The 15883-nt window shown below is 38.6% G+C and overlaps 1 protein-coding gene across 1 annotated transcript in view; it reads right to left on the reverse strand.

Annotated features, from left to right (window-relative positions):
• The window catches only part of NCOR1 (nuclear receptor corepressor 1), a 4682182-nt gene that overhangs the window by 310082 nt on the left and 4356217 nt on the right, over nt 1-15883 (reverse strand). Inside the window, exon 39 of the mRNA XM_044054890.1 lies at nt 6923-7071. Coding sequence (XP_043910825.1) covers nt 6923-7071 — 149 coding nt within the window. The remainder of the gene's footprint in view (nt 1-6922; nt 7072-15883) is intronic.

Consider the following 15883-nt stretch of genomic DNA (forward strand, 5'->3'; position numbering starts at 1 on the left):
CTTAGTTGCAGTACGAAAGCTACAACAGAAAGCAGTACAGCCTACACCCGTACTAACACTCATATGTTTTGCAGGGGGGCTGTGCCCCCCCCCCGACACATATATTCTAACTCCGAGGTCACACCACAGTGGGGAGAAGGGTAATTTCCCAATCCCCACTGTAATGCAAACGGACCTTACCGTGTTCACATCACAGATGACAGCTGTGCGAATGCACTTTGCATTCACTAACAGAATCCCTCGCACTTATGCAGGTTAGATGAAATGGACTCACCTGTTAGCCGGCATTCTGAATTTCATCTAACCGGCTCGCGAGACTCTAATAGTAAACCAGGTTGTTAAGCATTACTGAAAATGTGTATATCAACTAATGACTGCTCAAAAATTATAGCTAGAATGCTAGAGTAGCTTGTAGTGTGGATGGTTTTCTGGGCAGGAGAATGGAACACATTTTTTTTCTACTGATGAGGTGTTCACTGGTCCTAGAACTCAATGAGTACCCGTGTTAGGGTGATTTATTTATTAGTAGTCTACACTAGTAGTAAGGATGACCGATACTAGGCATTAGAGAACAGACAAACTGTACATTAAACCTTAGCTGGAAATGAATGTTCTTTATCAAAGTGTTATACAGCATATTAAGCTGCCATGAAGCCTGGACAATTAAAATCCAAATGGCCATCTTTTTATACACTTGCAAAACAGCATTTTGATGATTAGTGAGCATAAAATAAAAAGAAAAAAGTAAAAAAACGAAGCATGTCCTCGTGTGCGTGCACATTATTAACTGCAACATGCAGTATACTAGAAAGTATTTTTTGTAAATATTCAATTAAGGTATCACTTACTGGCATTATTTACTGAATGTGGTAAAGAAAAGAACCACTGGGCAGCAGAAACAATGGACAGTAAAAGGGGGAATGTGGGCAAAGACTGATAATGGATTGCCTTGCATTTATTTTTAAACATTCTATTGTGGAATTAGACTTCTAAAGTTGTGTTCATACACAACAAAGGAGCTACTAAGTAATGTATGTGTATTTGTCAATGTTTTTGAATGTATGTGCGTGTATTATGTGCATGTATGCCTGTATGCTTGTGTTTCTGAGTGTGTGCATGCATGGGCGTCTACACACTAAAGATTTACATTTCTTACATTTCTGATGTAAAATACTTCCATCAGCAAAAATAAATACATTAAAGCAAGCTTGATTCATTAAGCATAGGAACTAGTTTATAATAGAAATGCATAAAAATATGTATACAATATAAAAAATACAAAACAATTCTACAGGTAGCCCATTCTCTTAACCGCAATAGTGTACCCCATGGTGTATTATTGTAGAAATTACTCCTTTTCAGGAGTGAAGAGGCCCTCTGCCCGCAGCATCAGACCTTAGAACACCCCTGAAATGTGTAATTTCCATAATCACACACCTTGTTGGACATTACTGCCTGCTTAATGATTTCTTAAAAAAAAAAAAAAAAAAAATTATACATATTTCCCTTACAGATATAAATCATAAATTGAGAATGGACAATGCCATGATTAGTAAGAAACACTATGAGATTTTGCATACTACAAAACATTCTCCATTTCTCATGGGGTGGTAGGTTGACAAAGAAAGGATCAAGAAAAATCTGTATTTTTAGTATAAGGAACAATTTAAAAGTAGGCTGAAACAGTTTCTAGACAGTACCAATGAGTTGTGCACACAAAAAGGAACACCAATAAATGCAGTATTTTACAGGTAAAAGGAAGTGCTACAGAATTTTGTAGATAAGAAAAGATGATCAAGTAGATTCAAAGGTGGCCAGGCTTCATGTGGAACTACTGAAGACACAAGTGATTCATAAGATGGATGTAGCTGGGGCTACAAGACAAAACACATTTTACAGATTACCAGGTATACTGTGCTAGGATAACTTTTCCACTTAAAGGACAAAAGTATTTAGCTCTAAGCCATAGACAACATAAGACAGAGATGTATGCAAGGTTATAAATCAGTAGACAGAGGGTTTGTAAGAAAGCTGAAGATACACAGAAGTTCCACTAATTTTTATAAACAATTACACGAAGTAGAAGTGGGCTGGAAGGAACAAATGAAATGAGGGAATTACTCAAGCTAGCTCTCATTAAAAATGGTTGGAGCAGGAATGAGGCAACTGTCTGATGCAAGAAATCAGATAATAAGGTGGAAACAAAACAGGGATAAAACCACAAGGGCCACAGGGTCTACCATGAGTGATATACACAAAAGGCAGATTTTTAAAGGCTTTAACTAAACTAGCCAATTACAGAGAGACCCCATTACATGGAAACAAGCTACAACAGCTGATCATAAACCAGGCAAGGATCCTTCATAGATTAAGTATCGATATGGTCTATATGACCCAATCATTTTTTTTTTTTTTTACTGTACTGGTTGCCAAAAGATTAGCTTATATCTTAATAGCACCTAGTGATCTGGAACAGACTGGTTATACACCAGGTAGATCAAACCACAAACAACTTACTGATAACAAATATGTTGATACAAGATGCCAATAAAAATCAAACATCGCTGACTGCAAGCATAGTCAATGAAACGGCATTTGACTGGATTTGTTAGCAATATTTATATAAAGTACTAAGAGTGATAGACTTTCCCGAGAGGTGGGTACATTTAATAAAATCTTTATATTATTTCTGTTTTTTATTTGTGTTGAGGGATTATTAGACTTTCCAAGAGTTTTTAGTTAAGCAGTGGCAACCAACGGGTGTTTTTCCCCCTCTCTTCTACTCGCTACTTATCTTGAATCCTTGGCAAGTAGGCTGAAGCAGACAGAAGTAAGGGGTTATGAGCTGTGGGTATTGACTCACAAAGCTGGCATGACATGCAAATGACTTGCTTCTTTAGCTTATGGATCCTGAAAGGGATTTGGAAATAAGACTTCAGGAGTACTGTTGATATATATTAGAACTGCTGAACATTAGATAAATAAACAAAATACTAAGACCATTCAGAATAACTTCAATTAGCTAGTCTATTTAGGACAGAAGTTATCGGAAACACTTTTATTGTCACTGTCCTTAACATTAAGAGTATTTTAAGTAAAGTAAAAGATCTATATGGGGAAAAGGAAGAGTATTTGTTGAGATATGAAAGAGAATTCTGGCAGTCCAGAGGTTTGGGAGTTCCTGACATACACTGACTGAGATGACTTAAAATGTTACAGGGGGATGCTGGACCCAAACTACCACTCTAGATACAAAGACATCTTAACACAGCAGTAGACATAATTAAAGCGATGTATAATTTATTAAGGGGCAGAGGGATGCTAGCAATGGAGATGATAAAGTTGGTTTAAAAAAGGTCAGTGAGAGACCAACATCAATTTGGTTGAACGGGTTTCACTGCAACAGATATACCACAAGAATGGGGGCTGAAAGAAATAACAATTCTTATAATTCCCTACACACCCATCATAGTTAATGTACTGAGAATCTGTTAATGATAGGACAAAAGAAACATGATGGGGAACTATATATGGATAGGGGTGTAGACTATGACATATATAGAGAATTGCACAATAAATTAACAAATGAGTTGAAAGGTTTGAACCTTTAAACTCTTAAGGGAAAAATGGCTGAAAATAGTTCTTCGCTGGACAGAAAATAGGCAAAGGCACTAAGGTAAAAAGGAAGCAATCAGAAATTATGTAAAACGTTAAAAAGAAGGTGGCGCACACTTAGTCTAATGTACTAAAGATACAAATGTGGGTTGGGAAAGTTTTATCCTAGCCCTCCAGAGATGCCTGAAAAAGAGAGGAAATTTAGATTATTTTAGTAGGAAATGCCTTTTTATATATTTTATACTTCTGCAAGGCTCTATTGAGAATATACCACAGTATTACATCTGCTTGCTGGATATAGGATACTGACTTAAATGGGGATTTATTAAATATATTTTGGCAATGTCTTCAATTAGAACAATTTAGCTGGGGAATACAAAACTTGTGAAACTACAGAAGACTCTGCAGCTGCAAGGTCTAAATATAGGAAAGGCATTTCAAAAAAGTAGGAAGACCAGCATACAATGGCACCAAAAAATACTTTAATAAAAGTATTCTTAAAAAATAAACCGGTTTCGGCTGAGTGAATACAAAGTCTTCATCAGTGTGAAAAAGCAGCAAATTAAGAAATACTTTAAATACAAAAAGAAAAAGACGTGATCAATTAAAGATGCTCATTAAGTCCTGGTTTAAAGAGACCTGCCAATTTAACAATCCATTTTTTCCATAGTGTTTAACAAATCATGCCAACCAATGTATTATTCCTGGGTCTCATGATTTTGTCAATAATAGTGAAATTGAAATAAGCATTTTTGTGTGACAGGGTATGCTTATAAAGGACAATAGTTTCTTTGTGGTGTTTTATCTCACTAAGGTGTTCAGATATTCTGAATTTCAAAGGTCTGGAAGTTTGACCTATGTAGAAAGCTGAGCAGTTACAATTAGCTAGGTAAATCACCCAATCAGAGGTGCAATTGGCAAAAAAATCTGATGTCGTAGACTTGAGGAGTGTTTTGACTGCTAAAACATTTAATTTTCAATAGCCTGGGACAATGGACACCATGGCCGCAAGGATGGCAACCAATTAAAGGCTCACCTGACAAAGTGGTTTGAGTTGATTTAGTATTGGGAGATTGCTCATGTTTGAAATGATTAAAGAATGCAAGAATTTTGCCTTTACGGAATGAGAAAAGACATCTGTCACCCAACAATTCACTCAGTCTAGTATCACGTCAAAATATTCCAATGTTGTTGTACAATATTCATTAATGCCTTGGTGTTACATCCATAGGTGGCAATTAGTCTTGGTGGCCCACCTCCTCTGTCGACCTTTTCTTTATAAAGAAGAAGGTTATCTCACTCCATGTTATCTACCACATGTTTTGTGTGTATGACTTGACCCATTTTGTAACCTCTGTCCCCGAATCTAAATGCTAAATCATCCCTAAAATGTCTATAGGTGTTGCTATTGGAACAAATGTGTTTCATTCTCAAACTGAGATGTCGGGATATTCTTACAGATGTGGGGTGGATGAAAGCTGGTTGCATGGAGAAGCGAATTGTTTTCGGGAAATTTCTGTTAGATTTCAGTGGTCAATGTATGGTCAGTTGCTATAGAAACCAAAACATCCAAAAAAATAATTTTGTTTTTATCATAGTTGACCGTGAATTCAATTCCCCATTTGTTCTCATTTAAATATATGATTACTTCCAAAAGGTATTCCGTATCCAATCTCCACACCAGCCAGCAATCATCCAAGTATCTTCTCCAGATATCCATTTCTTCTATGTATAAGTTATGGGAGTTATCATAAATAATCTGTTCTTCAGTATAAGCCATAAATAAATCGGAATATATTAGTGCAAAAGATGCTCCCATAACTGTGCCTTTTATTTGTAAGAAGCAATTGTCCCGATAAAAAAAGATGTTCTTTGTGAGCACATGTTCAGACAAGCACAGTAACAAAGTATTGAAACCAGGTTTGTACATTTCCGTGTTGTTTAACCAATATTCTAAGGCTTCTAACCCTGCCCAATGTGGGATATTGGTATAAAGAGATGTGACATTTAATGTACATAACAACCAGTCTGGTTCTAATTGTGCTTCAGAAATAATCTGAAGAAATTCTGTGGTGTCCCTGATACGTGCTCTAACACATTTGAGGAGTGGTTGTACATATTTGGTTAGGAAAAGGGGCAGAGGTTCAGTGAGTGAATTTCTGCCAGAGACAATGGGTCTGCCAGGAGCATTCTTTGGATTTTTGAGTATTTTCGGCAGAAAATATATGTATTGTGGATATGGGTTGGTTATTGTTAGTTGCCATGGTGGTGGTGCTGTAGTAGTGTTGTTGCCTCACAGTAAGACGCTGTCCGGTTCAATTCTCAGCTAGAGCATCTTCTACGTGGAGACATGCGTGAATGGGAGTACCTTCGTTGAAGGTTGTGCGTCAGGGCTGGCAACTCGGCATGTAAAAACCAACTGCCAATCATTAGCAGACCGGAGTTCCGCTGTGGCGACCCCTAACCGGGAAAAGCCGAAAGACACATACTAATAATACCCTCTTCTACTGCTAAAGAAAGGAATTCATCATTTTTTGTTTAAAGAAGGGGGTGGGGTCAATACTAAGATGGGTGTAGTAACATGCATCAGACAACTGTCTGTTGGCTTCTTTATCGTACTGGTGCCAGTCTTGTATAACTACAGCACCACCCTTATTGGCCCCAATTATGACTAATTCATGGTTATTGGCTAATTTAATGATAATGTTCATGGATGTTTTGGATATATTATTCGCCAAGGGATTGTGTTTCCTAAACTGAAAGTGAAGATCCTTGATGATGGCATTTTGAAATAAGGACACATTCTGATTCATAGGGGTATAAAAGAAGACCTGTGATATTTAAAGTCATCAATGATCTTTGAGGTTGTCTGTTCCTGAAAAAAATCATTTTAAATTAAGATTCCTGCAAAATGAAAGTATATCATTAACAAAATTTTCTTCAGAAACAAAACAAAAAAAAAACAGGTATGAATGATGGACCTTTATTTAGGATTTCAACATCTGAGGCAGTGAGGGTGTGAGCAGAAATATTGGTTATATTTACATTTGTTCCTTGTGTACAAGCATGAATTAAAAATAACCCAACAGATTTAAGACATAGTGTTGCATAAAGACTGGATAGCATAACACCAATATACTGGAAACATTAAAACAGTTAGCTATTCAATATGCACCCCCCCCCCCGTGCATATACACACATACATACACACAAGGGGTGCCCAAATAGATTTTGTTTTTCAAAAATGGGACTTTAAAATGCACACACTAGCTCTGAATGTTATGCATTCCTCATAAGAAATACTTACACATATATGATCAGCCAATGTGATATGTCTGTGCGTTTTTGGCACTTGAGCATCTGCCTGTGACGTTGGAGGTTGTTGCGGTGATGGAGAGAGAGGCTGTGAGCGATATCTATTCAGCTGTCCTTCACTGGGTATATTAGTAGACTCACCTGGTTAAAGAGGCAAATAGTATAAAAAACACAATATCAAGAATAAAAAGTGTAGCAGCTTAAACGGTTTGTCCCATAACATGAACATTCTAGGTAAACAATCGCTGGTTTTGTCCAAACATTACATAACTGCATTAAGCTGTCTTCAAAGAAAACTGAAGTATATACACTCAATTGCATTTTTAAATTTTCCAAGCATTTTTGACCATTCCTATGCGTGTTTTAAAAATATATTATATAAAACAACCAAGTACTGAGCAGGAGTGAGAGTGAGAAAATAACAGAAGATAACAATCCAAGATGTAAAATCCACGTAGTTTATTGCAGACAAGAACAATCATTATAAGGCCAGCAGACAAGGGTGGTAGGACTGTTGTTATGGATACTTCGCATTATAACACAACCATGGAAATGATGTTGCTTGATAAGTTTTATGAAGTGATTACAGTGGATGATGTTATTGTTCTTGTCTGCAATAAACTATGTGGATTTTACATCTTGGATTGTTATCTTCTGTTATTTTCTCACTCTCACTCCTGCTCAGTACTTGGTTGTTTTACAAATTTTTTTATATTTCTCTGAGCAGGGGTGTTTACCTGTGAAGCAGCAATTTGTCAGACTTTTTTAAAAATATATTAGTTTAATTCAGTTTGATTATAAATAAGGTTTGCTGCTAAAATGTCGACCAAAACTGTCAAAAGACAAATTCAAAGTCATTACTCCTCACAGCTAGCCATTAGGAAGTATACACTACTTCAAAAGCATAACACCCTAAAGCATACTGACTTTGTTCAAGAAGCATTAAATGTCTTACACTGGAGAAACTTGCAGACTGAAAGGTCACAAGGAGGGATCCCATTTACTCATGCCTAGTAAGGTAGAAATTTGACTCAAAAAGGTAATCCACTATGCAACTTATATTTTGTCACCCCCCCCCCCACACACACACACACACACACTAAAAATACTGGCCAGGCCCATTGGTGACAGCAAAGTAACATCAACATATTCTGGTGCAATTGGACACTAGGGATTTAAAAGAAACCTATCTCTGCTCTGAAAGCAAGGCAAAGTATTAAAAATTGGAGGAAATAGAAATTGTTTCTGAAAATGCCCTCTCAATGTTGACACTCAGAAAGCATGCCCTACTTCTGGCAGTGAAACATTTGTGGTATGTAAAAAAAAAAAAAAAAAAGTTCTGGACAGCCTAACTACCCATTTTTGAGGAGACGAGTCATGCAGCCCAACAGCTTTAGTAATAAGTTCTGGTTGCAGTATCCTCTACATAGAGCACAGACCCTCAGGGGCAAACTTCTTTACTAAGGAACAAGAAGCTTTGAACTGCATATGTGAATTTTTAGCCTGGAGGGGTTCATGCATGAGGCCAGTAGCGTGACTGGTAATCCAATGCTGCAGAATAATGAAGGTCACAGGGAAGACAAATAATGGAGTTATACATCACAGCAGTGGGTATTTGTGCAACACCAGTTCCCATTTCTTAAATACAGCATGTGGCAAAAGCATAAAAAGCCCCCAGAGGTAGTGGGACATTGTGAAATCTTCACCTTGGGACTAAAACCTAAATTTTAGTAACTATTTAATTGCCATAAAGTTATATACTTTTCATAAAAGTTTGACAATACAGTAATACATTATCTGCAAAGTAATTGGCATGCATGAATATACAACTGTTTCTCCTTTCTGAGTACTTAAGTATTCCAATTTTTCCCTTCCATTATGTGCAGAAATATATGCATGCAATACAAAAAAATACATTTTTTCCCTAGGCACTGTAGCATCTCAAAAGTTATTTGTTTTTTATGAAATGTGAACTGTGTGTAGACCTGATTAGCTTGTGATGGAGTGACAAAATTTATGGGAAGCAAGGTCAGGCTTTGTATATATGAGGGCAAAGTTTATGTTAAGCATATTAATGGGGGAACTAGTTGTGACCGAGTTCATTGGGGGGGAGCATACAGCAGGTGACAACAACAGATGCAGACAAGCAGAAACGCAAATGATTTTGCATACTGTATGTTAATGCAAGTGTTACCCATTTATTTGATTTGGCTGGGGGAATCTAGGATCTGATGTGAAGCAAAAGCTGAACCTGTGGCTTAACTGTCTGGTAGTGCAGAATGGTTACTTGAGATATGAGTATGCCTCAAGAGGTAGAGGGGTTATAAATGGGATTTGCAGTTTTAGGTATGGCTCAAGAGGTACGGGGGTTTCTAAATGGGATTTGCCGTTTTAGGTATGGCTCAAGAGGTATGGGGGTTCTAAATAGGATTTGCAGTTTTGCAGGGGAAATCCATGCAGGCTTGATGGTAGTGCAGTTAATTAGGTTAGGCTTGCATGGTTTCCTACTGCTATTATGAAGAATTTCCTGGACCATAAGTAAAACGTAATGTTGATAACTCCAATGCATTGGGTAACTCACCCTGTGAAAAGCAGTTGAGTGACTCACCCTTGCAAGTAGGCTAGTTTTCAAAAGCAGCTGTTTGTACTAGGTTGAAAAGCTTTCTAAAATAAGCTATCTCCTTGACTATAGAGGGATGTGGGGGAATCCAGTAAGCAAAAAGATGACACACACCTTTTAGGCATGACAAATATAGACATGCAGAAGGTGGATCCATAAAAATGGAGAGCAGAAGAGCTATGAGCCCTTTACTGCAACTAGAAAGTATGCAAAGGGTGGGCGAGATGTGTCTAAAGGCATATACATGGCTTCTCACACCAAACACAGGGAAAAGAAACACTAAAAATGGTAACTTTACAGTGGTTCTTGATTTTTACTTACCCATATGGAACGATTAAAAAAAAGGTAAAAACTTGCAAGCAGTACTCGTCATGGATTAGTGTTGAAAAAATGTAATTGTGTTATTTATGCAATGCAGGACTAAGACATAGTAATGTTCAATTCAGACACAAGCTAGAGAGCATTTCTCAGAATGAATGACTGCAGAGAATACTCAGAATATTTGCTGGTACTGCTAAGTGGTAATGGGTGACAAAGTTTAAATATGCATCAGGTAGCATGGATCCCCGGTGTGATTTTGCAGGCTGTGGCTATTTCAATTACTTCTGGATGGTTTCTGTTTTAGTAGAGAGACTTCTGAAATAAATGCAAAACGGAATGTCACCTAACATTCTGAGACTCATCTTATGACAAGGAAATGAAGGGGTGTCTCTTATGGGCACATAGTAGGAATCAAGAAGAAGGTATACTGTAAGAAAAGGCTGAAACTAGGTTTGTAGATATTGTCAGTGTAATTATTTCTCTGGAGAAACTAAAATCCTCATGGCAGTGTTAAACATACTGCAGAACTAAAGTGGTACAGAATCTCGGTTTTACCAAATATAATTTTACTGGTAAATGAAATGCAAAACACTTTCAGCTATTATGACAGTCTTACAACAGCTGAAGCTTCAGTATAAAGTGTGATGAAAATAAACAAACCTTAAAGGCTTAGCAGCATCTAGTGCATAAAACAAGAAGTAAGGCTCTAAATATGGGGATGGCACAAAACATATAACAGTTGGTTTTAGCTATTTGAAAGTTATATGATGCTTAGCAAGGGTCATTCTATGAAGGTGACAACGGGATAGGATTACAACCATCATGATAACCACCATATGTCATATGTATTTATTTCACCGGGTTAGTCCAACTGAGTTTAAAAACAAACCCATTTTCAGTGGAGACCAGAGGGCAAAAGCCCCAGCAAACATAAGTAAAGATAAAGTGACAATATACAAATATTAAATAATGACAATATAAAATAATTGTAAAACGAAAAGGTTATGAACTATTTGCATTGCAATGATAGCAAGCAACCCATTTTCAGTTGAGACCCAAGGGGAAAGAGCCCTAGCAAACATAAGCAAAAGTAAACATACAGGACAAAAGCTATTAAAAACAACAAAGCAAATACGAAATTAATCATAGTGAGAAAAACAAAAGAAAAAAATTATGAACATTAAGGGTTCCACTGACAGCAGTGGTCAAAATGTACTACATATGAGAGTAAAAACAAAAAGATAATAGTTCAAAAGATGGGCAATGTATAGAAACTGATAGGAAGTGGGGGGGGTAGTGTGTAGAATGGCGGGGGGAGAGAAAGGAGGGGGCTATAGTAGTAGAGCTGAGGGTTTAGGAGGTTAGTTTAAGCAGAAGTTACTAACAGAGAAAAAGTTAGGCAATGCAACAGGTTATACAGTAGATCAGATTAAGACTGTGTATGGTCAAGGCAATGGCATAATTTCAAGTTTAGTAGGTGGGATTTAAGCTCCTTTTTAAAAACAGGGAAATGAAAGGTTGGATCTAATATGGAGAGGGAGTTTCTTCCAATTTAGTGACAAAGAGTGTTTGTAAAGTAGTTTGCCAATATTCCTTTTGGGTTTACAAACTGAGAGAAGATGCTGATCAGCACTCCAGAGAGGCGGGTTGGAGTGTAGACAGTAACATGGGGGCAATAGAAGGACAGGCAGAGGGGTCGTTGAGTATGGAAAAGGTAGTGTGGAGTTGCGATTGTAGGAGAAGGTGCAGAAATTTCAGCCACTGAAGTTTGTTTAGTGAGAGGCAGTGATGTGATGAGTGTGGTTGGTTTAGAATAAATCTGGCAATTTTGTTGTATGTTTGCTCCAGTTTCTGCATTGAGATAGTTTGGATATTGGTAAGGATGGGGGAAGCGTACAGAAGACTAGGTAAGAGAAACGTCTGCACAAGAGTGCATTTAGTGGCAGTAGTGAGGAATTTTTTGTTCCTTTAAAGTAGTCCAAGTTTTTGGTGTTTTTTTTTTTGATGGCCTGTTGTATGTGCAAGTCAAATTTTAGTCGGTCATCAATTATTACCTCAAGAAGTTTGGCTGTTTGAGGCAGGGGAGATAGTGATATCATCTAGGGAAGAAAGATAAAAATTGGATAACCTTAAACTTTCACAGAATTTAGTTCAAAGTGAGAGCAGGATCATTCAAATTTTTTATAAGAACCACAAACATATAATATTTTTGGTTTTAGCTAACATTATGACATTAAAAATATGGGGAAGTGGATGACCAAGGGGAATGGCAAGGGTACTTGGGAACCTTGTTACTGGAGGATAAAACGGGTACAGGCATGTTTGTATGCTAGATAATGTGAGTAAGTACTGGGTATAGTAGTAATGTTTTGATGCAAATTAATTTTACTATACACAGTGATGTACATACATCATAGAATTGATAAATATATAGCAAAAGGGGTCCTTAAGTATGTGACTCGCTTACAATTTCTGCATACAAGTATGGTCAGAAATGAGTGAAACCTCCAGAAAGCGAACAGCATTTAAAAGTATAAAAAATAATTTCTACAGCGGGGGGGCTACCCCCTGTATCCTCACCCGTTACTGACATATATCATCTCAAATGTCACACAGAAAGGAGAAATACCCAGTGGGCCAGCAACTCATTCTTCTGGGAAGAGGGACAGTCGCACACAGGCGACAGCACAACCGAGTGTTCACCACTATGGTTTCACATACAAAAATGGCACCCAATAAATGTACAGAGTCTTGAGCTCATGTCTGGTTAAAACTAACGCAGCAGCTTAGAGACAGATTTGGGAGGCTGATTTTGCTTAAAGATCAAACACTAAACTAATAAAGAGGGTAAAGAAAGGATGAAGGGAAAAAACTTATTCTGGTTATTACAGTCTCTGAATTACAGTAAGTTAATGGAGGTGATTACAGTTTGCAAATGTTCTCTTTTTCTTTACATTGCAAATTATGCATGCTGTCAATACTTAAGGTGAGTGCAATGAATGCAACACTTAATGAGGATCTATGTCTTAAATAGGGCCGAAGCCACTGTTTTTGGTATAGCTGTGTAAGAGCTATGATCCAATGAGACAGTCCTGGAAAGCAGCTGTAGAGGAAAGTAGGGTGCATTACCTTTGTTTCAGACACGAGGACCTCTGAATCCTCATAGCCTCTTTGCCAGCTGACTAAGAAAGAAAACCCACCCATACCTCTAAACTGCAGAAACAGGCAGTCTAGACACAGCCTGTAAATGGGGAGAAAAAAGTGGCTGAAAGGCAAGTACTATGAAAGCAGGTCACCAGCACAAGGGGAAAAAATATGCATGAGGCAGCACTAGGGATTAACAGGCCTAAGAACAGTATGGTGCTTGTGATAAACTATACACCTTAAAGTTATGCTCAATACCCACAAGATCAATTACCATCAACAGAACACTGAGTGAATGTCCACCATCTAAGATGCCTCTATGAAAGCAAATGCTGATGCAGGACCCAAGAAAGTTTCCTGAACTCCAGCAGTGAGACTTGCATTTGGGATTGGGAAGGGACTGCCTTAGCCTGAGGTAGTGCAACCACTCAGCCTATGCTGTGGGACTACAGGAATCTCTCTAGAAAATCTGGATGGGTATCAAGCTTTGACTGCAAGAAATACGGGTGAGTCCATAGGGAAACAGTGGAATGCACCCTCTCCCAAGCACAAATCTGTGGCTGACCCTACCATGTCATAAGAGAACTTGTTACTTGTGAAGAATAAGAAAGTACAGTTGTGTACACTTACCATAAATGTAGATGTTAGAGTGTATTCACTGTTACAGTCATCACATTTGGGTTTGCAGTAGCCCTCAGTCGGCCTGATTAACAAAGTCTTGCGTCCTGCGTTGGTTGCTGTCCCATCTTCCATGATGTCAGGTAGTCAGGGGTATAAAACATGCAGCCGACGCCATTACATCAGTTTTTCTTGCCCCAGGTGTCCCCATAATGGGAAGCAATTATATAAACATAAGGTTACACCTCTAATAAAAAAGCAAATACACCAAAAAGTTTTAAACATAGCAAGTAAGAATAGAAGTATAGCCAATAGAAGTCAGGGGGCTGGAGGGAGGGTAACTAGGACTGCACCAATAAATACACTCGAACATCTACATTTATGCTAAGTGTACACAACTGTAATATGTTCTCCATGATTCACTGTTGCAGTTATCACATTTGGATAGCAAATGGTAATGCTCGATGAAGGTATGTACAGAACTCCAGGTAGCAGCTTCTACGATGTCCCTGGTAGGGACACCTCTGAGAAAGGCTGTAGAGGTAGATGCAGCTCTGGTAGAATGTGGTCTAATCCCCTGTGGGATAGACTTTTCCATGGTGCTTATAGCAGAAATTAATGCAATGGCCTATCTAATTAGAAATGGTTTGCTTTGAAAATGGCCTTCCACTCTGCCCCTGCAGCAAATGCAACCGGCAGTTGTTCAGATTTCCTGAGAGGTTTAGTCCTGTCCAAATAAAATCTAAGTTGTCTGTGCAAAATTCTCTCCCCTTTGCTCTGTGGATTAGAAAAGAAGGTTGGCAAATGAATGGACTGAATAAGAGCCACACTCGATACCACCTTGGGCATGAAGGAGGGATTGGTCCTAAGGGACACCCTATCCGCATGAAAAATGATGAAAGGCTCCACTGCCATGAGGGCCTGTAATTCAGACACCCTTCTAGTTGAAGTGATGGCTAAAAGGAAGGCTGTTTTCCAAGAAAGGAATTTCAACTCTGCATTTGCAGCTGGCTCAAAAGGAGGTAGAATGAGTTTTTCCAATACAAAGTTAAGGTTCCAGGCTGGGGTAGGAGCTCTCCTGGGTGGGTCTTAGGTTTTTTTGGCCCCTCTGAGGAACTGTTTTAGCAGTGGATGAGAAAAGAGGGGTGGTTCTGTGTTGTAATGAGCTGAAATGGCTGAGGCATAAATTTTGGAGAAGGAAAAGGAAAGGCCCTTGTGCAACATCTCAGTTAAGTATTGAAGAAACTGAGGTAAATTGGGCGCTGCTGTGTCCATCCCATGAGTTTGGTTCCAGGAACAGAATCTTTTCCATTTTTCAGTGTAGGATTTTCTAGTACTAGGCCTCCTTGCCTCCAAAATAACATCCAACACTTGCTTACTGAGGTATGGTAATGGAGAAATCAGGTAATTAGCCAGGCTGCCAGTTTCAGGGTTTTTAGCTGTGGGTGCAGAATCTGGCCCTCCTACTGAGACGGCAGGACAGGGGTCTGAAGCAGGTGCCATGGTGCTAGCAGTGACACACTGCGCAAAAGGGGATACACCAGTGTTGGTGTGGCCAGTCTGGTGCAATCAGTATCGTCCTTGGTTTGTCCTGTCTGATCTTTAATAGTACCTTGGAGAGAAGATGCAGAGGGGGAAAGGCATTAACTGATAAGATTTTCCAGGTAAAGGACAGGGCATCCACTTTCCAAGCTTGTTTGTGGGGAGTCCTTGTACAGAATTTTTTTAATTGGTAGTTCTGGGGGGAGGCAACCAGGTCAATATCTGGGCTCCCCCATTTGTTTCTCAACATGCTGAATATCTTTGGTTCCAGTTTCCACTCGTGTGGGTCCATGAGATTTCTGCTTAGATCGTCTGCCAGTGTGTTTAGCTTTCCTGGCAGGAATTGAGCCTGTAGGTGCACTTGGTAGCTCAAGGCTGTGATCCTCAGAGCAATGGCTAGTCTGCAGAGAGGGTAAGAATGGGCTCCCCCCATTTGTTTATGTACCACAAAGTACAATTGTGTACACTTACCATAAATGTAGAGAGTGTATTCACTGTTGCAGTCATCACATTTGGGTTATCTGCTTGCAGTAGCCCTCACTCGCGCTGATTATCAAAGTCTTGGGTCCTGCATCGGTTGCTGTCCATCCTTCTGTGAGGCCGACTCCTGAAATTTTCGTTTTCGAGTTTCAGAACCGAAGTCTTCAACTAAGCTAAGTACCCCATTGGGGAAACTTTTTCTTGCTCTAAACTGATGTCAGTAAGAGT

This window comes from Protopterus annectens, chromosome 13.part0 (genome assembly GCF_019279795.1).
Source record: "Protopterus annectens isolate FY-2018-M chromosome 13.part0, PAN1.0, whole genome shotgun sequence".
NCBI lineage: Eukaryota > Metazoa > Chordata > Ceratodontiformes > Protopteridae > Protopterus > Protopterus annectens.